Source organism: Struthio camelus, chromosome 2 (assembly GCF_040807025.1).
Source record: "Struthio camelus isolate bStrCam1 chromosome 2, bStrCam1.hap1, whole genome shotgun sequence".
In the NCBI taxonomy this organism is placed as follows: Eukaryota; Metazoa; Chordata; class Aves; order Struthioniformes; family Struthionidae; genus Struthio; species Struthio camelus.
In genome coordinates, this window is record NC_090943.1 from 21,336,287 (window position 1) to 21,362,740 (window position 26,454).

General features: G+C 36.4%; 1 protein-coding gene across 1 annotated transcript in view; it reads left to right on the forward strand.

Annotated features, from left to right (window-relative positions):
* PIP4K2A (phosphatidylinositol-5-phosphate 4-kinase type 2 alpha) overlaps positions 1–26,454 on the forward strand; it is a 116,881-nt gene that overhangs the window by 67,187 nt on the left and 23,240 nt on the right. The window contains exon 4 of the mRNA XM_068934572.1: positions 15,194–15,346. Coding sequence (XP_068790673.1) covers positions 15,194–15,346 — 153 coding nt within the window. The remainder of the gene's footprint in view (positions 1–15,193; positions 15,347–26,454) is intronic.

A 26,454-nucleotide genomic window follows, 5' to 3' on the forward strand; every position in this document is an offset into this window, starting at 1 on the left:
GGCCACTGTAACTTTGTTAAGACTTTCTGCCAGCAGATGGATAATTTTTTCTTTTATTTTTTTTCTTTTGGTATAGAGCTGTTTTGATCATATTGCATGATTCTTCAGTATCCTTTTTACTGAAGAAATGTTTAAGAGGAAATACATCAAGATTCAGCAATTATTACAGTCAAGCCACTGACAGTTAATAACAGTTAGGCCCAAAATATCAAGTTGCGTTCCTGGGTTCAATTTTTCTGATTTGACCAGAGAGGAGTTTGTTGTTTGGGAGCATATTTGCCTGCTTTATATGAAGGTTTCCTTTTCCTTGACAAAGGAGAAAGATCAGTGTGTCAAAGAGGAGGGAGATGTGATTGCTCCTAATCTTATAAATATGGCATCAGCTAATGCTCGAAATCTTTTAGAAGACTGGATGATGACATGAGTAGGCAATCAAGGTTAAATTTCAGTAGGTGTATATTAGAAGACTTAAGATGCTGTCATTAGTTAAAATTGGCAAACTTAGCATAATTAAAATTGCATTGTGGAATGTTTTCATCTGTGCTACTGTTAGTTAGCTCAGCAATTCCTGTGTTGTAATGATGTTATACTGCTCTTTGGATTTATTAATGATGACAATGATAAACAATGTTATGGAACTGTCATTAAATAAAATGCATGTATTTTCAGATCAAAAACACATTTAGTTACAGAAAAAAGATTTCAGTGCTATTTAAGTATTTCAACTGTGTGTACTGAAACACAGAAGTTAGATGATACTAATTTTAACCCAAGGGAAAATGATATCTACCTTTTCTAGTCTTTTTCTACATTCCAAGCAGTTTATCACTCTGAATTCCTATCCTACTGGACTGTTCTCATTAAAAAAAAATATATATATATATATATATATATGTGTGTGTGTGTGTGTATATATATATATATATACACACATGCACATATAAAGTAGTAAATTTTGAACATACTTCTGAAATTCTGAAATCATTTTAAAATAAATACACATACATGAAAATGCAAGTAAGCTTGACATAAAATGTAAGATAGGGATTTCTCCCATTTAAAGTAGAAGATGATTTCATTTTAGTGTTACATTCCCTGTGGTGTAAAAAGGCAGTTTGACAAAGCCTGCCTAGTTTGACAAAGGCAGGCTGATTGTGTGTATGTATTCTTTTTTAGGTAATCTTTTTGGTCAGGAACTTTTTCCAATGAATGTTGGTTAAAATGTTAGTTCTCTACTCACAACCAAAAATGAATTGGAAAAAGCAGTACTGAACTGAGGGAAGCTGAGGGAGCAGATAACAAATAACTTCCTCCAGATAGTTTATTATTTATAAAATGCTTTTCAGGAAAGGAGTCCTAATCAGTTGCGAACAGTGTCGTACTCATTATTGATCCAGGTAGGATTAGTGTAGAGAAATGAGCCTGATTACCTTGTTCATTAGTCAGACACATCAGTATGATTTAAAAGAATGTTCTTCCCAAATGTTTTTATTTTCAGAGTGTTCTGCAGATATCCTTGATGAGTTGTTCCAGAGGACAGATAGCGCTTACTCATAAGGAAAGACAAAAACTCTACCTCATGAAAAAAATTTGGTAGTGTACATTCTAATTACTGAGCTATATTCATTTTAATGCTTGACATTGTGTTATTCACTTTGTACAGTAGTTTTGTGAGCTGATTAATACGTAGACAGGCTTAGTTCATATATGGAATGATTACTACAGAGAATCCCCTCTTATCTTTGAAGAGAGATTTAAGTCTCAAAGAGTGATTTTTCCTGCATGCAATCCATTTTTAAAGTCGGGAGAATTCCCCCTGAGTTGCAGTTCATGCCTTCCAGGAAGCCATTTCTAGTAATGAGATGATTGAAAATTAAGGGTCCAGGATCCCTGTAATGGACTCCCTCCCTTCACATGTTAAAAAAACAGCTCCTTTTCTTGAGGTATCTTTGGTAATCTATCCTACTTTTGTCTATCTTTTATAGCTAGTTGTGCATCTCTGAAAGATGGTTTGATTAATACTGAGCTGGGATTAAAGTTTCCTGGAGATACAGGGTAGTTGCTAAAACTGAGTGGCTTTTTCGGTTATTCTTTCTTTATTGTGTATATGGAAAATACAGTATGAAGTTAGTTAAACCTTGAGTCTTATTCAAAGTTGGCCTATATATACCTGTTATGACAAAATAAATCTTCAAGTTAGAGTAAAAAATTTATTTCCTATGTCAAAAAATGCTTCATCAGACCCTGATCATACTTCTTATTGATCACATATTAGTAAGATATTTATTCCATCCAAAAAATGCTCTGGCTATTTTTCTTGAAAATATAGTTTAATATTTATAATTTATAAATTAATTTATATCAACTAATTTATGTTAAATTATAATTTGATATAATATGAATTATCAACAGGAAGGAGGTTATTGTTTTTGTTTGTGCTGTTGTATGGTACTAGTCGGTATGTGGATCTCTTACCCAAGATAATTTTAAGAGGTGCGAAAGCAATTCCACAACTCAGAGCGTTAAATAATGAAAAATTTTACCTTGATGTGGTAAATTATTGTGATCTTGTGTTTTTGTTACTATCTTCTATTTCATTGAAAAGGAATCCCTACCTCTTAAGATTGTCCTAATATTGACAAGCGAATATGAGAGAACATTAAGTGTTTCCAGTAGAATAGAAAGAACTGGAGTAGAAAGCAGATCTAGTAAATTGCTCACTTACAGTCCTAACTTTATTTTTAATTTCTACATTCCACGTCAGCTGTAGACATTGATTTTGCAAAGTTTAGTGTACAGAAAGGCCTCTTTTTCCTGTTCAAATTATATGGGGTAGCTGTGACAACTCTGAGTTTCTTTTCAACTTGATTAACATAATTTCTTATCTTAAAAAGTCCAAGAGTACAAATCTGTTGGAAGAATTACAGGACTAATTTCTGTAAACTGCAGAATTATGAGAGATTAAAAGGCAGCAGCTAACTGAAGAAATTTTTTCCCCCAAATCAAGTCTAGAAAAGTAGAATCTACTACTGTTACAAATGCTTCTGCTCCTGCTGCTCTGGAGAGGGTAACTTAATTTACTAGCCTCCAGCACATCTGTTCTTGCTTAAAGTATACCTACATCTGGATTCTACTAGGCTCAACAGCGGGGGAGAGTACGTTCTTGCCCAATAAAAAAGAATTGCTTGTACAAGAGGGCACCAATGTCGCAGCGTAACTAACAATCCTTTTACTGGGGATGAGGGAGAACAGAACTGATTTTCCTTAAAGTTTTAGTATTTAGTGTAATAGGAGAAATGCTCACATCTGACTTGGGCTGTTTACGGGAACAATTTATAGAGCTTGTCTGTATAGGATATAAAGTTCATAAAGAGCTTGGTGGCAGATGGTCTATAAGCTCATTTTAATTTAGAGATGCTTATTTTTTCTAAATGTGATTTTTTTCTTGTAAAAGCTTGAAATCTAAAATGAAAATTGATGATCCCTGCTTTTAAGTAATTTCCTTAATAGTGAACCGTATGAACTTGATATCTTTCACTTCTTCTGATGTGGTGCTCTCTCTTACCTTGTGCTGTCCCTCACAGCTGTTTATACAGAAGGATTTCTTGAAGTATTTTATGGTCCAGACTCTAATACGGTATCAGGCATGTACTGCAAATTCTAGGCTCATTCTTCAGAATTCAGCCTTTAATATTCATATTCTTTTTAGGTATCTAGACTTCAGATCACCAAAATCCTTGAAACCTTCAGCCTATGAATATTTTTGCTCATTTTGTGTGACTTTTCCAATCCTAAAATATTATGATTTTTACAAACTATTCTACTATGTAAGGTGGTATATTGCTGTGTTCAGACAAACCAGTATTCCTCAGTAGTGATACGCTTTTCAAAACACTCTAAGAGTGTGTAAGAGACTCCCTCTTTCGTGCGTGCATTGAGATGCACACTCAATGCAGATAAATTCAGGTTGTGTGAGCAGTGACATCTGTTAACACAGTATCCTGAATGACTGCTCCCTGCAGATGACGGCATAAAGGACAGCGTAGTTGCTTTCTGAAAATGCTTTCCATTTCTTTAGCCTCCCACGGCTCTAAATGGAACGCTGCAGTGCCTGTTCCTTGAAAGTGAGGTGTGACTTACCTATTCCAGTTAGGAAAAGTGGATTAGCAATCTTATTCTGCCTGTTGGTAACTACTATCTTGAATTAAAGAAAAAAAACTTTCCTGTGCAAAAGCTGTATATATAACCCTAAGGGCCTACCCCTCAATAGGAGGGGCTGCCTCTAAGTCACAGTATTTAAGATCCTGTGCAGTACCTCTGGACAGTGCGTGCAATTACTGCCATCAGTGATTAAGCATTATTTAGTAGCCCTACCTTTCTAATTAGCAGTTGCTTCTTCAAAAAAAACACATAGTAAACAGTGATCTTAAATGACTCTCCTTGGAAATACTGTGAAAGTCACACTAGATCTTGGATAGAGAAATCAAATCAGTTGGGAGTCCCCAAGATGCATTTTAAAAATGTCACTCTTCCCCCACAAGAGAGAGGGGTTGTTAAATGATAGCGTGATCAGGAGGAACATAAGTCTTCTTTTAGTTTTTTCCATCTCTAGCTCATTTCCTTAGAAGCCTTAAAGTAGAAGGCCCTTCTTCATACTGGTGCTTCCACACTGAAATTCGTATCTCCATTTATTGGCCCTTGGTTTGGGACGGGGCGAGCCATCGCTAGTATCAAACTACAGACAGTTCAGTTAGCAATAAATATCTCAGGACCAACTATGTTAGGATTTGAATCTTTTTCCTAAGCTACAACCCTTTCACTGAATGTTTAATAAAATGCATAAATAGTCCTGGAAGCAAGAGCTGTCTGAAAGAAAATTCCTGCGCCAGTCGTTTTATCATGGTAAATCTGCCAGCGCATGAGAAGTTCTTGAGTGCATCTGTCAAATGAGGGACTTATGGTTTGGTGTAATTTGTAGATCCCAAATGGACATCAGCACCATGGTATTTAGAGCTGCTGACATCTTGTTTGACATGGGCATAGGCAGTCGTGGAAGTAAAGCATAGAGCCAGCTGTACTGGCAAAGACTGTGGCATTTGTGGCCTTTCCAATGTGTAAACAATGACGTTCACAATCTGAATATTATGTTCTAGGACTTGGTGCCTCAAGTGAGCCCAGGTAAGAAACTTAGGCTCCAAAGACTGTGGGTCTGAACCTTAGTAAGTATGGCAACTCTCCAGAAATTTTAACTTCCTAATCTCCCCCAGTTTTTTTTTTTTTCGCCTTGCCTTGCCTTGCCTTGCCTTGCCTTCAGTGGTATCTTGCCTAAACTAAATATCATTCATGATTGACTGTTCAAACTAGAAAGAAGTAATTTAGCATGTACTGACTTCAATTGCAGCAACATCAAAAAACAACCTAATAGTAGCTCCCTGAGCTATTATTAATAAAGGTAGTCCTTGAAGACAGCCCTTGAAAATGAGGCAGCAAGCCAACCTTTGCAAGGCAGAAGGAAAAGGTTCCCAGAAAGAGAACCCTAACTATTTCCAAAGGAAGTGCATGCCTTAAACTGACAGCTGCAAATCCAGGCACGTAAAGTCTGGGAAGGATAACTTGATTTAGGAAAGACTTTTGTATGTTAGACTCTTATTAAAGCAAGTTAAGGAACCCATAACCTTCCTGATAGAAGGATAACTCTGTACTGAAAAGAGGAAAGTGGGTTGTGTCTCTCCTTACTCTGTCAAAGTTCTTGATGACTTTCACCTCAGTAATTGTTTGCTGAGCACAGTTTGCTTATAAATGTCCATAGGTGTTCAGAATGTGCGCACCCACGTCTTGGTAAGATCACAGAAGGCACTTGTTAGTTTTGACAGGTATATCCTACTGTCAGTAGTGTCCTGAACTCACCTTTGGGGGCCCCATGACATTCACCGTAATCCTTGGGAGAGCCCTCCTTTGGAGCAGACAAGAAATCACAGTGCAATACTGCACTGTGCTTCCTGCAGCTGTCCAAGGCAAGGGGAGGTCATACCACCGAATGTTTATGTAGCTTATGTTACTGGTCAGGTATGCATTACTGCATGCTGGACTTTTTCAAGCCATGTCCGTGTCCGAGGTCAGTGTTTTGGGTCTTCATAATTCCTTGAAGATTTTCTTGCTAGACTGTCAGACAGATTCACCCTGCAGATATAATGGAGTATACTTTCCAGAATTTTTATCAACAAAAGCTCTGGCAATAACAATTTTCCCACTTAAGTTTCCCACCCCCTAGCATGATAACCTAAGAGTTATGAGACAAATGTTTTCCTATAAAGCCAGTCTTCTAAACTACATGTATACATATTAGGCTAATTAACAAAGGCTGTTTAATGTGAAGCACCTTCTGTTCTGCTATCATACTGCAGACGTGAAAATGCTCAATGGGAATGGTGTAGCACGCTGTGCCGACATAGAAGGTAAACCTCAAATTCTTTCCTAGCCTTCCCTGTATGACAAAGCCAGACATCTCTGGGATTGGTGCTTCTGTTGTTACCTTATAACACTAGTTCTGGAAATCACTGGCCAAACACTGTCCTGAACACCTTCCCAGATGTGGACTGCTTCTTTCAAATAACAACAAAAAGTCTTGGAGGTTCTGTGTCCAGGACACTGTTTCTCTCTGATACTCCTTAACTAGTGATCCAAGACTAATATGCACCTATTCATTCATATCCGTGATTCTTGGGCTCTTTTTTAAGAAAAAAAAAAAAAAAAAGAATTGAGGAAAGCTGCAAGCCTGTCTTTATGAGAACCTGTGCATGGGCCAGGCAGTGCCACTGTAACTGCCCTCACAGGAGGGCAGCCAGATCACGTGTGCATGATTCTCCTAACGGCCATGAATCACTGCCAGACTTTTCCACTGCACTATAATTTTGGTTGTCACAGAGCACCTCTGTGCGTTTGTTTTTGCCTATTCATTCATGCAGAGTTTCCCCAGAGGCACTCTTTAATTATCTTGGGATTTGATCTGATTTTTCTTTGGGGTGTGTCATTGAAATAGAAGCAGAATGTTTTGTGAAGTTCATTTTAGCATTCTACAACTTTTGAATGAGATCACAGTACCAGAAATTGTAGCTCTCCTTTTGCCCAGATTTTGCTAAATGTGAAAGATTTAGTTCAGTGAGAAGCTGTTTAGCCAGTCAGATGGAAAGATGACTGTTCTTCTAAATCTCTCCGTACTTTATTGCCAGAATTTTTTTATTGCCCTTTTTTCTTTTTTGTGAAAAACTCTATCTCAAAAACAATTTTTATTAGGCTTCCTTTTTAGATTAATTAAAATTTATATTATGTCCAACACCGTACAAACATATAAAGTTTCTAAAATGTAATATTGTCAGCTAAAGAAACAGTGACATTTATATGAGATATGTAAAAGATTAGGATGAGTTAATTAATTTGACCTTTAAATCTCTCCACCCTCTTGGAGGCTGTGGCTAATCCTTGGCCTCCCGCTGTGGAGATAAATATTCTTGCTGTGAACATTTTAAGCAAAGTGGGCAGAAGAGGAAGAACCTCACCAGCAGTTTGTCTTTAAAAATGAAGACAATACTTCCCCAGTCATAAATATAGCTTTCAACTATGGAAGGGGGCAAACCTTTTCTGACCTTTAGTGGCAGGACCTATGGCTCCGCTCCACGTGCTCACTCACAAATATTGTTTCATTCAAAACAAATAGTTCCAAATAGCTTAACTTGCTGTTAGAAACAACCAAAGTCTCTTTCAAAATCAGTTGGCTTTCTTTGACAGCTAGTATTGGTATAATTAGGACTATTAATAGTTATTAGCATTACTTAATTACAATCAGCTGCTATTTTTATTGACCAGTGTAAAAGGTAAAGATAGATTTCCAAAAGATAAAACAAAAAATTAGTTGTTATTCTTAACTAAGCTGCAGAGACTCTTGAGGATGCCTATTATAAAGTATTGGGCTTAATATTGTGTGACTTTCTGATTTTTAAAATGGTAATTATTGTTTAAAATGAATATGTTTAAATAATAAAATAAATGTTTAATAATAAATATTTAATTGTCAATGAGCAATTGACATTTCATGTAGCGATAAAAATTTGCAGAAGATACAAAACCTGTCCAAATCGCTAAGTGTGATTAGAATTGAGAAGTAAGTAGTATATAAGTATCCTTGTAGAAAAACAATACTAGGTACTTTAGGAAAGAACAAATAAGCATGACTAGAAAAAGAAATCATTCAAATTCAAAATTAGACCTACCTTTTCAGCAATGCAAATGATTAAAAACTAGAATAAATTCAGTGGTGATGCTTTGTATTTTGAAGTTGGAAAATCAAGACCGTCTTTCTGAAAGTTATGCCTTAACCAAAAGAAAGATTGGGAGTTCAGCTGAGGAGTAACTGGGAAAAACTAAATGACCTGTGATATGTGGCAAATGAGTTAATTGTAATTTATTAAATTTTATTGGAAGCTCTAGAAAAGCTCCTGCAAACTTCAAAGAATGTTGGATCAGGACCCAGGGGTAAAAACTTTTTCCTTACCTCATAAAGTTTTACCATAGGAAATAAGATAAAAATCTACAGAGATTATTAAGAATTTGGGAAAGAGTTTGGAGGGAATAGAGGGATCTACAGTAAAACTAAATGACCTTTCAGTTAATTTGCTGAAGAATATGTTCCTGTCATAGGTGAAATGATGTCTTCTAATTTAGGTGTGCTGATTAACTTTCTGTATCAAAAACACTTTGGGAAATGAAATACTAGTAAGTAGTTTCCCACCCATTTATATTTACTCATTTATATGTAAAGCTATAGGTAACTTATTTTATCAGTAATTAATTCTGGGGTATGGGGCAAATTCTTTCTGATTCTTTGCCTGACAGTACTGAAGATCCTCTGAGTGCCTCTGATCACCTGCTACTCAGTGCAAAGGCAGGTGATCCCTTTTATATTGATCTGTGCAAGGGCAATGAAACTTTCAGCCAGTGACTTCTCAGAGGGAAACAATTTGGGAGAGAAGAGGAGGTATATACAAAAGAAATTTATCCATTAGAGGTGTCTCTGAGCTTGGCATGTTAAATGTGTCTTCAATTGTGTAATTACACAAGTAGTTTAGCATAGTCTTTAAATGACCTCATAAAAGTATTCACACTTAAAAAGTACAAAACGTTTTCACTCTCCTGAGACAAAAAAAGAAAAAACCCAGCAGGCGCAAGATTAAAACTTCACAAATTAAAGTGAATAGGGAATTAACAGAACACGAACACTCAGAGCAGCGGACTTCAAGTGCGTTGGGAAGGAACGCGCGCGGCTGGCGGACGGTGGAGTTGTGGGAGAGGGCTGCGGCGTGCCCTGGGGAGGCCTGAGGCGGCCGCGGTAATCTGAGGGGACAGGTTCTGAGGCCCTCTTTTCTAATTCTCTTTGGAGTTTTGTGCTTACTGGCAATATAGTATGAACTGGTGATGTTTGTTAACTTATTATGACTAATGCTGCGACATCTTACAGCTAGATAACTTCTCCACTGTTTCCTCACACAGTATGAAAGTGTTATGTATTAGCAGTAAGTGATGGTAAAAGGCTTGCTGGAACACCAAACCTGCGTCTTCTAGAGAGGATAAGATTTTTTCTCTGTCTGAAAGATATCCTTCCAGTCCTCTCTTCGTGGCTCATAGATCCATGCGTGAGGAGTAGCTTCTCTCCCATCTGTTCATCTTCCACTTAGTCTTCCCCTAGTTAACAAACAGAGCCAGAGGAAATTCAGGCTTGTATTTGCCACAGTATATTTCTTTCTGTGTCCCCTTTGCCTCTGCCTCAACCCTGCCTGTGTACTTTTGCTTCTTCCTTTCTTAACATGCTCTATATTTGGAAATTCTTTGGAAAAGGGATATATTTGAGTTTCATTCTTTATTTTTTCCCCAGTTCTTCCAGCTGTGGACTGTGATTGGCCTTGTTTAGCTGAGTTTACTGCTGAACGCGAGCGTAGAGAGAGAGAGACCTATGATGCTGTCTTTAAGCAGGTTGAGTCAGCTTCCCTTCCACCAAATTTGTGCACAGATGTCTGTAGTACAGCTTATTATCCTGTTTTGCTCACCTTTTGCAAAAATTATCACTGAAATTTGTGTGCATGTCGTGGCAAAAGTCATCTTGATTATAGGAGTATTTTAACATATACTGTCTCACAAAGCTTTACTGCATTTAATAGTTAAAACACGTCTATACATTAAGCCTTGAATGTGTCCTGTGATATGGCTGATAATTTTGTCTGAGATTTCTTACCAGCTGTAGGTTTACTAGTGGCTGTGCTTCAAAGATGCTTACGTAGGATGTTCTTGGCCTTTTTGTGCATTTGCTTCCATTTCCAGTGTATGTACTATTTACTTTTTAGTATTTGACACAGCTGAATTTGTAGGGGCACAAACTGTTTTGGTTTATACTTGCAGGGTTAGGTTAAACATGTAAGTTAGCTTCTCCTACATCAGAAAGAAAGGATCTTAATGTTATTAAATTATTGTTAAATAGACAGATTCTTTCTGCTTTGAATTCACTAAACTCTTCTAGTTTGATTCCTTCAAAGAAGTTATTTCTTGATCTTACTTGCTAATGATGGCCTATCCAGTGCAGAACAATTTTTGTCATCTTTCCGTTTAAAGATTGATTGCTGTCATGATGAGGCAACAGCATCATGTATTTGATGAATTTATATGTAGAGGTTTCTAAATATAAAGAAATATGACTAGTGTAGTCAAGAATTAAGGCATTTTGCATGGTCCATAGAAGCTTTCCCATAGAAGGTATTTCAGTTTTTCTCTGCTCACAGAAATGAGGATTAACCATCACAAGTAAAACTGCCCACAGACAAAACTCAGCCATACGCTATCAGCACCAGAAAGTGATAACATTTCTCAAGTAGACAATTACTAGTAATCAGCACAATTTGATGGAATTTGATTATTTTTCAGCTTTTTAAACTGTGCTTATTTGATAATTTGTGCAAATATAGTGCAATTTGTGCAAATATTGTGCAAATAAAGTACAGCAAATACAGTAGTACAGACAATATTTTCTACCTTCCACCTTCTTTCAAAGTATAAAGGAACTATATTCTGTATTTCAAGAGAGAATCATATTGAGGGAGTTATCACACGGGTGGAGGCTTAGTAAAGACAAAATATCTAAGATTTAAATTAGAGATTATTTTTATCTTAAGCATGTTTAATATTTAACATCCCATCTTAAACTCTAACTATTACTAAAGTCAGAGTATTGCAGAGAGGCATTTGGATTACCTGTGCATGAATATGATAGCATTGCTTAGCATAAGATTTTTTTTCCTAAGAAATTAATTATATACATGATAAAATGTTAGTTGTATGAATTCTTAATTAGACTTGGTATAGATAACTAATAATAAAATAGCCATCTACTCAAAAATAAATGCATCACCATTTCTAACCTGTTAAAGCATTAAGAAAGAGTAAATTACAGGTGCTAAATAATTATCTACAGATGAATTATTTTCTCTTGTTAGCAGCATATTTAGTATGATAGCTGTATTTGCAGATTAGCTGTCATTATAGTTAGCAATCAGCTAGAATTCGTTTCCGCTAGAAAAACAGCTATTGCTGGAGAAAACAAGAATGAGTGAAAAATCAATGACTTATCAAAGTTTCCTCCTGTTGATTGAAAATATGACTCACTTTATTAATTTATAGTTAAATCTGGCTAGTTTCTATTTTAGTGTAGCCTGAATTGTAATTAAAGAAGCATGGTAAAAGGAATATTAGTTGATTCTTATTTTAACAGCTGCCATTCTTTTTAAGTCAGAATTCTTTATTGCTTATGCTCTGTACTTTTAAATGCCTCAAATACGGTATTCCAACATAAAAATCTGAAATATTAAGAATCTGAATAAGTGTATATTGTTTTTGATGGGTTGCTACCTAAACATACCTAAATACTAGATACTCTTTTTTAATCATGGGATGAAACCAGCTTATGCTTGAAGGAGCATAAGCATTTGAAAGGTTTGAAGTAAAAATGGATTGTGTCACTTTATGGCCACAAAATTGAGTTTCAGCTACAGAAAACTCCAGAGAAGAAGCATCTCCTAAGTGTTGTACCTCAGACAAGATACTGCTTGCATTATTGATTTTGAGAGAGACATGTTTGGAAGCAGCATGTTTCTACTTGTAATGAAACTTTTCTGAAGTTTTTTTTCCTTCATACTGAGTTCTGACAAGTCTTTTGGTGAAGAATATTACATTAATGCTACCTCACGTGCTCTGTATCATCTTTGCTTTTTCCTTCCTTCTTAAGAGGCCCGGTTCTGACTCTGGAAAATAAAGAGATTCTACAAAGGATGGTTTTTAAGACTAACTCTATAATTAAATTTTCAAACTAATGGAGAACAGATACCAAGTGTAACATTAAGAGGATTTGATCCATTTATGCTCCCTGCTCTCTTGAATAGACTTCATGAGTATATAAAAACATTTCAGTGGTGAAAGGGTGGGAAATGAATTTGAAGATGGAACATCTGAAAACAGATGCAAAATAGAAAATAGAAACCTGCAGAAATACTTAAAATTCCCATAGCTGGTGTCTTCAATACCATGTGAAGTCGTGCTGCATCAGGCTTTGAAAACTTTGGGAGAGGTAGGCTGGGACTGGAAGAGGGTGGTTGTCACTGTCTTATTAGGACTCTCATCTGTTAAAATTGGCTATCAAAAGCCAGTGCAGAGAAGGAACTGAGTCTGCGGTGTCCCAAAAGCTCTGTTCTCATGAGGCTAGAAGAACTGGTTATTCACAAGCATTAAGGAAACATCCACATCCTTTATTTCTGCAGCGAATTGAGAGGATAGTGGAAGAAGACATCACTTTTTATCATGGACATTAATAATAACTGTAGTTCTTTGAGCCTAGCCATAAGAAGGGAGAAGTGTGCCAAATTGTGTTTCTCTTGCATGAATGTCATAATTAGGCTTTTCATTCCAGTAAAGCGTTATAGAGTTGTGTGCTTTTAGGTAATAATGTATTCCTGTTATGCCTAATGATCCTGACTATTTCAGATGAACAAAGAAGTCTTGTTGGAAAAATGTTTTTTTTACCTAGTATTAAACTGATTTAAGAAAGCATCCTACATTTGTGGTAGGATTTAAATGTACTGAAGGCCTATTGAGACCAATGGGATTCCTGTACGCAATTAAGAAGTATAAGCAGTCTGAATACAGACATACATGTTCAAGTGGCTTCTTAAATTCAAGCTGTGTAGTTGCCTTCATTTGTCAGTTGAGGTTATTACTTAATAATAAATATCCTACACTAACCTTCTGGCACTGGAGTTGAACAGTTTTCTTGAATCTGCATATTCAGATCCTGCAGAAGTTTGCAGAGCTTATGTTGGTCTTCAGTGAACACATTTCAGATCCTTGCATTGCTGAAAATGAAAACATAAGTACATGCTCCTCAGTGATTCAATTACTCCAGAAAAGTGGTCTCCTTCCTTGATTATTTTGGTGTTTAGTTTATGAGTACTAATTTTTAAAAGAAATGTATTAATTATAGTGTATGTCCTGTATAGTAGCTATAACTGCAAACGTTGATTATAGTGTATGTCCTGTATAGTAGGTATAACTGCAATTGTATTTTCAAAGTTGATCAATTGCATTTCATTTTCTACACATAGTAATTGTGCATTTAATTCGGAGTAGCAAAAACAATAGTCCACAGGAAAAAAAAAAAACAAAAAAACTTTGTCTTTCAAATAAGATATGGCTCCTACAAAAGTAAACTGGTACCAGGTTGTGGTAGACTAAGCATGTATGTAATTACTTTCTGAAAATTTCCTCATTCTGTCAATGTAAATCTATCACGTGATTTTGTTCACAGCATCGCAGGAATACATCCTATTCTGTTGCTGCTGGAATTCAACTATTGCTACTTAGGAATCTGTAAATTTAAGTTGCAAAGTTTACATCTACATACAAAATCTTATTAAAACTTATTTCTGTGAAAATGGCTTTTCTTCTTGTGGGGCAAACATTATGCTATGTGAGTGAGGAAGGGGGAGGTGTATTTTAATTTAGCAACAGATCTTTGTGCATTATGGCACAATGAGAAATGACTGTCGGAGTTAGTTTTTTCTGTTACCAGTAGTGATATACCAAATGGGTACTGCAAGTGTATTTTATGACCATAGAAGTGTTACAGTCCCTAACTATAGTCCAGCAGTCCATGCTTAACTTGAGTAATCTTTCTGGAGTATGGTCCCTTTTTATGCAAGTGCACATGGGATATAAGAACATCATTGTATTTTCTCATGACTGTGCTACTACTGTTTCTATTTTTTAAAAAATAAAAGTGTGTTTTTCAAATATGTAACAATTGCCATAAACTCTTAATGGTAATGAAATGCTTTATAGTCATAAGCAAGTTGTTATATTTTGTCTAATTTATTTTTTATTGATTTTAATTGTAAAAATTCCGATCAGAATACTGATTATTTTCTGTAAGATGCAGGTTTCTTTTCCTCAAGCTCCAGTCTAAAAATGGCCACTAGTGTGTAGCAGTGTCTCTTCCAACTACCATACAGTCATTAACTAATCTGCCCCTCTCAAGCCTGCAGGAAGGTAGTTGGGTCTATTTTACAAAAGGAGGAACTGTACAGTGATATAGCTTGCTTAAGGCTAGATATCAAATCATTGGAGTAGCTCCGGTAGTAGAACTCAAAATGTAACCCTCTCTCTTGTGTTATGTACCAGATCACACTGGCTGAAGAAAAAACCTGCTCAGTTGTAAAATGATACTGTTACTGCTGATGAATCCTGTATGTATAATTATTGTGGTGTAATACAGTGTTTCTTTGGGGTTTTTTTTTATGACTACATAGTTTCCCCGGAAAGGCTGATAACGTGTATGTAACAAAGTGCAGTAAACTCTCCTTCAACTTTGGGAGTGATTTTTAAATTCCTAATGGGCAGTACCTTCCTCCAAACATTCTTATTTTCAAAATATTTTTGAAGTGATTTGTCGATCTGAGATACACGCTTTAGTAGAGTTCATCTAGGTGCAAATGTTTTGAAAAACATTTAAAAATAAAAGTAAGTGTTGTACAGTTGTTTTAATTAAAACTTGCATATTTTTGACTGACTTGATGCTTGCTTTTTTTTTTTTTTAACTAATTGACAGAATTCATTGACAAGAAGTGCACCACTTGCCAACGATTCCCAAGCACGCAGTGGTGCCCGCTTTCATACATCTTATGACAAAAGATATATCATCAAAACTATAACAAGTGAAGATGTAGCAGAAATGCACAATATACTGAAGAAATACCATCAGGTAATTACTATCAGGGTATGGGATCTCCTCTTAAATATTATAATGGAAGGGCAGGAGGGGAAAATGTGCGTGTGAGAGAGAAATGACGTGAAAGTGTTTTCAAATGTGTGCTATATCAGCTGCAGAAACGTTGGATTTATAGGTGTGGTGCCAATCTTTTTTAGAATGTTAAAAACATAATAATGACGGAAAGAAGAGCACTTCAATTTTTTTTTCATTTTTACTGTCAATTTATTGTGCGTCTGCAATTCACAAGGCTGCACTCTTCTAAATATCTAAGCTAGCTCGAAGCAAAATGATATGTGTACACGATGCAGAGTTACTGATTTGGAGTCCATAAACTCCTTAGCTTATTAAGAAACTCTTCCAGTTAGCATATATCCAGGCTTGGTGCTAGTTTATTCTGGGCTAGCTTGGAGACGTCTGTGCACATCTATACGTATGGTGCAGAGGAGCCCTTGCTGGTCCAATTACTGAATGTTCTGTGTCTTCCACTAACAGAATTCAAATAGTAAATGTTGTCTTGTATGAGAAATGAAAATTTGGATGTAATTTGCATAAAGTACTTGCTAATAAATACACAAGTTTTGTCAATGTGAATTTACATTAAACCCCATTAAAGTCAAGAATAAGCAGTGGAAATCCCTCAAATTAATATTTGTGGTGCAATGTGCCAATGTATCGCACAGTGAGGATGGCACAGTTGTGGAGGCAGGAGAGAGGAGAGCAGACACTTCAGAAATATGAGAAGCCTTAATAAAAATCAGTGTGAATTTTCTTAGCTTCAAACCTGTTTGAATAAGCTGTCAAAGTGCATAAACCTGGAAAGCCTCTAAAATGTGATTCCTAAAAGGAGGATTTTTTCCTCCCTTTCAACTTTCTGCTCACTTGTGTGGGTTGGGATTTCCAGTAAAGACTTCAAGGAGAGTCAAACAATTTAAAATGCAGTGTTTCCATTTCTTGCAGGTGTTTTTTTTTCTTTTTCTTTTTCTTTTTTTGTCTTGCAATGTTTAGTAATTTTCTGACAGTTTCAACAAACACAGTAGGAATCTCAGGCTCCATTTTAAAAGTAAGTATTTCTCAATACTGGGTGAACACAGACCACTCAGGCTTGACCTCCCCCCCCTTTTTTTTTTTCCTTTTTAAAGTATTATAACTTTTGTGAAGCCCATTTTAAAGCCTTCTTTTGGAGGAAGGGAGGCTAAGTCATGATTCTGGGGTGCTTGGAACTGACCCTCTTGCCAGCCATCTTTATGAGGCTTTTGACTGTCTCCATCTCTGCTCTTCTTGTGTTCAAGTGAGATCACTGATTTCCCATCAAGTCCAGAGTAGCTTATGAAGCCTTCAGTGAATTAGATAAGAATTCTTGTCTGTCTCTGCATGTTGTTCTTTTGTGTAAATAAAATGTAAGACTAGTATGCTTATATTTTAAGGTAGATAAATAATGTCACTGTCAGAAATGTTCATAATACCATCTTTTAACTACAATTTTACTGAAGACAAATTTTAAACCATTATCTAATTTTAATTTTGGAGTTGTTGTTATCAGAATTTCCAAACTTAGTATTTTAGCTTTGATCTCGGAAGTTTTGATCTGTGAAGCACTACAGCAAAATTACAGGTTTAGCCCATTTCTTATTTGACAACAGAAGCTAGTACTAATGGTTCAGATTTTGAGATTTTTAAGCTAGTGGAAAAGTCATATGGCTTTTCAAAATGGTCATCTCGGTCATCTCCTTTCAAGAGTGTCACTGAAGATAGTGCTGACATGAATGATCTTCTGAATCACTGCTGGGATTTTTTTCACTAATGCTTTGCAAGCATCAGGGTTCGTAATAGGTTAGGTTATAAATAATAATGTTTTGTAAGTTATCTGTACCAGGCATCTGCTTTCACTTTATACCAGCAAATTATCACTATAAGAATGGAAGCATGCACTCACTTAGTTGTAAGTGAGTTATTAGCTACGCTATTATTACATTAGTATCTTAAATAGCTTGAATCTGATAGCTTTCATTGGTGCCTCCAAAACATTCATAAAGATTACTGGGTTTTTTTTTTTTGGTCTCAGAACTTCAGAGCACTTTGCAAAGCTTTGTAAATGCTGAGGAACTCAAGTACAGAAACAGTTTCGTAATTGGACTTTTAATGAAATTAATTTATTTCAGTGTCTTTAATAATGTACTCTTAAAGGAACAAAATAGTTCTGATAATTAAAAAAAACCCTAAATTAAATTCCATTAACCTTGGTGACCTGGCTGATATCAGGTCACATAATTTGTTGCTGGAAATTGAATGCCTGTCATTATTAGGTGCAGCAGCTTGTCGTCTCATTTTTCTTGACATTTTTCAGACAAGTGAAGCTTATCTTAGTCTGCATGACAGAGTCTAGGGAACCCATTGCCCCGGTGTGAAGGTCTTTAAATGATTCTCCTGACCAAGTCTTCCCGCATGTATTGGCCTTAGACTACATTTGTACTAGTAAACAATACAATGTCACATAAAACCCCCTCGAGCCCAACTGTTTATAATACATAATTGGAATGGTCCCTATTGTAGTTTTGCTTTGGGCCAGCCAGCACTTTCCCAATTAATTCTAGACAAGGATCAAGGAGTTAACTCAGGCCAGTCACTATTGCTAGTTGGAAGATTTGAGTATGGCCTGTTTTAGAGGAGGAAAATTTAGTGATTTGGGTGTGGGCTATTCTGTTCCAACTAGAATTGATGCCAGAGATTGGTCCAAGACCTGTTTCCCAATGTACGTGTAACTTTATGGTCCTGCTGGATGGTTTAGTTGAAGTAGTACAAGACTTTTCAGATATTGCACTTGTTGTCCTGTGGGAGTTTCTGTCAATAAACGAAGTTCTCTTGAGTTCAGTTTTATTTTGGTGTACTCTCTTCTACCAATAGAGTAAATATCAAGTTCCCTTAGTGATTTACATGGTTCTCTTACTGCGCAATATCTAACTTATTTATAGTTGTTGCTACAGCTGAAGAGGCTAAACTGCTAAGCAGCACACAAAAGTACCATCAAGATAGGATTTTTAAGAAGAAGACTGCTCAGTAGCAGAAATAAAAGTTATTTATCAGTAACTGGAGGTTGTCAAGATGGATAGTTTGCAAACCTATCCAATACCTGCCATCATTCTTCTCTTCCTTGCCATCCTTCCCCTCTTCATCTATCTGAAGGTGTAGTAACATATCTGCTCTTTGAAGTTATGAGGAACTGAGGTTATGGTTATATACAACATGTATCTAGGTATTTACAGGAATAGTGCATAGCATATAGACACTAAAAGTATCAAGTCTAGAGTGCCTGGTTTCTAATTAGCCAGTTATAGTGGAGGACATGTGCACTGTACAATTCAGAGAAATCAAGTTACTTGTAGGAAATAAAATGGCTCGGAACTTGCTAGGAGGGAAAATAAGGGTAGTTTGCCTGAGTTAATAGCTTTCATTTTTCTAGATAGAATTCTCTTGTAGTATTGCATGGCATTTTTCAAAATTACCAAGTTAGATGTATCCTAATTTACTGTAATGTTACTGCTATTTAAAATAAAGAACTTTACATAAAGTAGCAGAAAATAGAGGAAAACATCAAAGCATCCAAGGCATCTGTAAGTAACCAAACTTGAAGGAGTATCAGGAGACGTTACTATAGAAATAGCATGTAAGTACATATAGTAATTCCGTATTAAAACTGTAGAATTGTAAATAGTACTCCTTATAAATTATAGCTGCTATCCAAAATTGTGAGTTGCATTCATCCTTTTACCCTGTCTGAAGTTGATGGCTTTTTTCTTTTTTTAATGGCAGTCAAGCCTACAACCTCAAACAGATAGTGAACACTTCAGTCTAAACACTAAAGCATTCTGTCATCTCATCAGATGAGTCTGATGCTTTTAGTACTGAGCAAAACCACTAGCACTCATCATTTGCTCTTGCAAAATACAGAAAAAATCTACGCCTACCACTTGCGGCCTAAACAAACAGGGGGAGTAGATGCTGCCTGGTCTGTTTCTCTCCATACTTGCAGTTTGCTTCAAGTATGTTGTCGTTTTTGCCTAGGTTATGAAGTCCTTATTGCATGGACTAGCTTTTTATATACATTTGAAAACAAAATGGCCTAGATCATAAACCAGCTAGGTTTCTAGGCACTGTGGTAAATACAAATTTCTATGCTAGCCAGTTTCTAGCTGCTATAGTATTTTTTGATACATAGTATGACATGCTGCATTTAGTCACATTTTAATGATAACTTGCCTCTGTTTTTGACTGCTTGTATTGTGGGTATGCTATCAGTTAATAGCATAACTCTTCTAGCTATTCTTCAAACGTTCTTTCAGCTGAATATCATTTACTTGTCAAATACATTAGACCTATTGTAATATGCTTAAATCTGACTTCGAAATATTGGAAAAGTCATTGCTCCTTGTGCTTACCTACTTTCAGAAGCAATTTGACATTTAAAAAATTTTAATTAATCGAGCATGTTAATGTTATTAAACATAGACCTTTTGCTATTTTATACTTAAATAGTATTCAAGGGCAAAATCAAACATTCATTTCAAAGGCCTCCAGATCCAGTGCTGTATTGTTTGAAACATACTCCTGACCATCAGTCAACTAGAGTTAAGCCCACAGCTCCCTTTGACGTTGTTAAAGGAAAGTTCAGTTCCTGGGAAGGTCTGTCCAAAAAGCCCTTGTGCTGGGCAGAGGGAGCTCCTAGAAACAGTGGGTGATGGGTTTGGGGAAGTTGATCTCCTACCTCCCCTTGGAACTAGTGTGGAAAGGGTGTATCATTAAACATCTCCATCTCCTTGAGATCTGGGCAGGGACATTTCTCTTCTGAGGAGAGGTAACTAACTGAGCAGAACTTATCTCTTTAAAAACACGCCCAGTAGAAGTAATGCCTGTTCCCTCTGTGGTACAGGACACAGCTCCTGGACATTGCCGCTAACCACTAGAGACTGGTATTCGGCAGCTTCAAATACGTATCTCCATTTTCTAGAGTAAGTGTTATCTCAAGGCTAAAGAATTTATGGGAGATTGTCTACCATGCTTTCTGGTCTGAGTTGCACTCTAAGTTGGACCACTGTGATAATTTGCGTATCATTCTTGCTTTGGGTTGTAAGAACAAAGATAAGAACGTAGCTCCTCAGTTAGGCATCTCTGTGGTAAGGCATTTGAGGAGTGCCGCTCTCCAAAGTGGAGGGATGGAGGCATCTTCAAGGTTGTGCAGTTGCTGCAGCCTGGAGAACATACATATACGTTGCTTTCCTGGGTTGGGTTTGAAGGCTAAGTCCTGTTGTAAATGCCAGAGCAAGTGCTTTGGATCATTCCCTCATTCCACCAATAATACATTGAAATAGAGATTATTCTCTTTTAGGCCTCAACACTAGACTTACACATCCCTCAAACATCTTTGTTAGCTTAATGCCACATTTTTGTCACTGACATAAATATAGGGGGAAAAAATGTTGAACAGCTGTTTTGATTAATCAGTTATTAACATGCAGATTTGGGTTTGGTACTTTAGTAGCTGGAGCAAATACTTTTCAAAAATTCTGAAATACTAATGCTAGTTTTAAAAACCTCTTAATATAAGAAATTATATTCATAACTTAAATTATGTTCATATGTATTATGTTAAATATATATGCCCAATAGAGTATTTTACACAGTCTCTATACAATCTTTTTTTAGAAAAAGAAAATTTTTTTTGCACAATAACAAGGTGCTCTGAAATTACTGGAGCAGCGTGTGCAACATCTTTTGCATACAAATGGTAATGGGTCTTCAGCCTGAACGCATGTTTTGGAGATGGGATGTTCAGATTAAAATGTCACTCTGCAAGATCATCTTTTATGATTTGTGCGCTGCCAGGTTTTCACCGTCTGTGTAAGGAACAGGTTCTTCCTAGGGAAAAAAAAAAAAAAAAGCAGAAAAAATTTTTCATTTCAATATACTTTCAAGCTACATTTATGTTTTTCCTGTGGGTGTATGGTCCTGTGAAAAAAGTTACTATAGTAACTTACATAAAATAGAGAATATACTATGTAGATATTAGTATAAATTGGATTTTTTTTAATTAAAAATATGATTTTCAAGAGCAGAAATCAGTGTCAATTGAATAAAATTCAGTAGATAAATATTCTAGTTTCTGAACCAAGGCACCCTTTCCTTCCCACTGAGTAAAGCTTACTTTAAAGATGAAATTATTGTGGAATCTTCTGCCCTTTGAGAATAGGTCAAAGGTTGGATCAAAATTTTAAAAAAATAAGAAGAAAGCAACTTGAGTTTTGCCAATCTTTTTTCTTTTTCATTGAAATGGGCTTCGAAGGGGATCTGTTATTCCTCGATGCTGACACCCAGGAGACTTTAGTGTTTGTAAGGAAGGGAAATTGAGAAGCCATCTCAAAGCAAGCAGATAAGAGCGACTTGTTGGTATACAAGGCTTCCCATATAAAACTACTCACAAGTATAAGTATCCTTCAGGCTTTCTGTAGGTAGCTGTCCCCATTGACTGCATGTTCCCTTCCTTACCCAGGTAATTGTGCATAGAGCCGATACCTATTGCGCTGCCTGCTTGTCTCTATGGCAACGGGCAGCAGTAGCGCTCAGCACGCGCAGCAGCGCAGGGGAGATGGGTACCGGGCAGAAAGTGCCTGCTCAGCATAGGCAGCCCGCGCGGGGGCCAGCTGGGAGTGAATGAAAAGAAAAGAAACGGAGAAGAATAGAACGTGCTAAAAAGGAACATGACAGCAGAAGGGAGAAAACAAAAGCAGCAGGGATAGGACGTTAGCTTCTGGAGCAGAAAAATAGAAAAGAAACAGGAAGACCTATAAAGGGGAGAAAACATAGACAATAAGGGAGAAAGGGGGGAAAACCGCACCAAGAGCATGGTTCAGGGCTACTCAGAAATCCTAGCACAAGGTTATTGAGTGGGATGTAGTAAAAAAGGTTAACATTATAAATAGGTGGAAAACCATTATTGGAGGCTGAAAGCAATTTTATCACAAAAGTGGTGACAACACAAGCTGGAGAAAACTCCAAACATGAAAGTAGGGAAGTCAAGAAATTTGCACGGTGATAGGCTGGTGTCAGGACAGGAGATTGCTAAAGGAGAGCAGCATTTAAGTTTGTGTACATCCTCCATCCATGTCATTACTGCATGGGTTACCAAAGGTATTCCTTTTTTTTTTGTTTTGTTTTGTTTTGGCTTTCCTCATGACTGACATCCGTATGTACCACAGAAGGAAGGGAAGGTTGGATATATAGGAAGGGAAGGAAGGAATATAATGTGTAATTATTAAATGTAAATGTGCATGAGGAAGCACGCATCCACTGTAACTGTGCCCCTGTTTCTGTGTACGTACCAGTGCGGGAAGAGGTGAAGATCTAAGGGAGATCTGCTAAGAAAGACAATTGGGAAAAGCCCTTCAGCCAGCTCTTCTTGTGAATCAGGAGGCTACATAAAATGTGGCCTTCTGCCCTGTGCTAAAATAGCTGTCCTATAAAACAACTTTGATAAGGAAAACCAGGAGAAATAGCAAAAGTATAGATAAGAATATAGACGTCCTCATCTGAACAATCTAGGTTCCGCATAAGTCCATAAGCCCACTGTTTCCTGTAGCTGAGGTGTCCCTGAAAACAGGAAACTTGTTAGTGTGGGATTTAGATGGAATTCAGTCTGCACACCTGGGCCTTACCACCATGGACTGAAATTGTTACAGAGAAAGACACTGAAAAATGTCATAGAAAGATGTGAAATTTCATATTACAATATTCAACAACACCAAATGACGAAACGGACTTGGTTGCACTGGTTCTGTTGAGGCCAGGATTTCACCAGCAAGTGTTTTTTTAATATATATTTATAAAAATATATAAAGTAATATTTTACATTTTACATACATATAAGTAAAATGTTAATGCTATGTAGAGCACTTTCCAAAGAAATTAGCAAGCCCGGTGACTCATTTGACAGTAGCACTGTCAAGTGTCATGTTCGGGCTAGCAGATCTGCAGCCTAGACAGTTGCACATGGTGGTCATGTTTGGATGAGGCTGAAGTAAAATTAATATTGGCCCAAGTCTGAAACAACATGAAGTGTCAGGCTGTGAACCACAGGGCTTGTATCTTAAAACCTGTGAAGTTTTTAAACTCTTTATTAAATGAAATTACTTTGTCTTACATGACTTATTAGAACAAATCAACTTTATGTGCATTGAAAATCTTCATCTAATGCTGCTATAATACTCTGTTGTTGTGTTTTTTAATTCAGCTACTTAATTATTTCAGTGGCTCACATGTACCCAATAGATAATTTGCTGTGAAATTACTAGGACTAGAGAAAATGGCAGTAATCTAGAGTGAATGTAGATGAACACATTGTTCTGAAACTTGACAAAACTCTTTGGACAACTGCTCAGTCTCCTTTTTGGGGAGTGATTCCACATGTGAATATATGCACACACAGCACACTGGAGGACATTTTCTGATTACAGGCAAGAGGATGTGAAAGCTGAGCCCAAAAAAGTAGCATCAACCTCTTGTCCTCTACAATGTCCAAAATGTTTTTAAATAATTGTATCACTTGCCATTCAATTTATTTCGTTAAAGTGTCCTAATGAATTTGTAGATTTCAAGTTCAGTGTTGCCTTAATAATGTTATAGAAAATCTTGAAGATAATATTTTAAAGGGGTAACAGAGTGAGCATTTTGTGCATTTCCTAATTAACTTTTGCAAAACCGCTACTTATCAGAAACAGGAATGTTGAGTTTTCACATAAGAACTGAAATGATAGCTATAACTCAGGATTTAGTCTTCGCTAATGTCAAAGTCATTCCCTAGATTATCTTCCAGGGGAGAAGCAATGGGAGAAACAGGAGAATTCTAAATTCTGTTTTTTGAAAAAGAGCCGAGTATAGCTTGTTTGCCAACACAATTATATGCACTGTGTTATCTTTTAGTCTTCCTTGTAGCTTACTAGGGTTACCAAGGGGAAGTAAGAAGCTGGAATCTCTTTTTTTTCATGTAAAATGAGATAGAAGAAGTTCTGTTTTTATCAAGGAATTTTGAAGCTATATTTATACAAAAACTACTGAGAATTTAAGATCATAAATAATTCCTGATTAATTTTCACCTTTAAGCATGGGGTTCAAGAAAGCTCAGAAAATTACGTGTTTGAAAGCTTATATGCTGCACAGCAGATCAAATGTGTCAACATGCTGATGATGCTTTATTTTGTTAATGGTAATATTGTCCTTGTGCAGTGCAGAAAATTCAAAATTCTTTGTCTGAATTAACAAGGAAAAATGCTAGAGTGTTCATAACGCTCTTAAAAACATGGCTTCTGTTTCTGCATATAAGGACTTGTAAATGTGTTAGCTAAGTATTATAAATATATTTAGCAAGGCTGCTTGATAGAATTGTTATAATGTTCTTTTTAGAAGGAATTAACGTAAAGGAGCGAAGGTCTTTTCTTTCACTGAAATTTAGCAGTCCTGTTAAGCATGTACCGGCTTATTTTCTAGGCTCACTTTTATTCCAGCTGTGAGTGGGAAACTTCAGGAAAACATTCCTAAAAAGCACCTTGAGGTGACTAAATTGCTACTTCATTTATATCAAGATGGACAAATTGAAAATCTGCCAACCACAGTCACCAGTGCAAGTCCTGCTGGACTCCCACCCAAACAGATGACACGTTTTGCCTCCTCTGTGATGCAGATATGGGGGATTGATAGTTTCAAAGGTAGGAAGCTCTAGACCAACCTTGTAGAGTCTGAAAACAAGTGGCATTCCTCCCTCTTCCCTTTATGTCTCCCCATCAGGATAAGAAATGCTGTCATGGAAAACACTGAAATCAGTTTAGGAGTTTTGTTTCGATGGCAATGGCATAAGTCTCCACAGTCAGCTCCAAGTAGGAAATAATTGTTGCAGTATACCATCTACTTTGAGAAGGCCTCTTATAGAAGTCTGTAATGACATGGCCAAGTCTCTTTTTATCAAATGAGGAGCTGTACTAACAGTGCTTTTCATGACCTGCTTTCCGTGCTAGTAATACTGACTTGTTTGCAAAATATTAAAATGAAACCAACAGCATTAGCAAATGGCTAACCCTAATTTATAAATAGGATTTAAGCTATTCTCAGATATTGCCTTTTTTCCTTGTCACATAATGCAAATAGTTTGAGAGGGAGTTGCATTCTGCATACATTAAAAACATTCTTTTGTGAAATTACAGTATGTTAAACATGTTCTGTGTTAGTGCCATTGCTCTTTTACAGATGGGGACACTCAGGACCAGAAAGGTTAAAATCAGGGAGTTAGTAAGAGCTATGGTTGAAGAGATGATTTAAGTGTTAAGACTATGCCCTAGCAACTGAGAGGAGAGGCGACTGGGAAAGGAGGGGATTAGTCTGGTAGGCAAGATTCCTAGGCTCCATTCCTTCACGTGGCACAAACTCTGTGCAATTTTGAATAAACACTTAAGCTTCTGTGTTTCAGTTCCCCATCTGTAAAATGGGAATAATAGTATTTCTGTCACTACGCAGCAATTCAAATTCTGTAGTTAAGAGCCATAAGATCAGAAATGGATGGATGGATCCTTTAAGCAGTTGAATGGCCTGAAATTCTGTGGCACTAAACTCTTCTCAGAAACTAGATTCATTTTTATCATCATTGAAGAAAATGATCATCCTAGAGGAGGAATCATTCAGTAAAAGTTTTTATGAGAATAACGTTCCCAACCTTCAAAAATATTAGAAAGGTGTTTTAATATATGCCACGTACTTGATGTTTATAACAAAAAAATCAGCGCAGTTTGAATAATAAGTATTACTTTTTTTAAAACAAGTTTTCTGCAGCACCAGCATTAATAGTTCCAATTTCAATTTATGATCACATCTTTAAGAGAAATTATTGATGGCCAGAGTGAGCTACGTGTCCTGTAGCACGTAATAACTGCTTTGTGAGGTTGTTAACCATCCTATGATCAAAAATCCTTTAATCCAAGAACTCTAATTTAAAAGCTTTTTGATCTGCTAAAAAGAAAGCAAAAGTGCTTCTCAAATGCAAAATGATCAATTGTTGTGCACTGTTC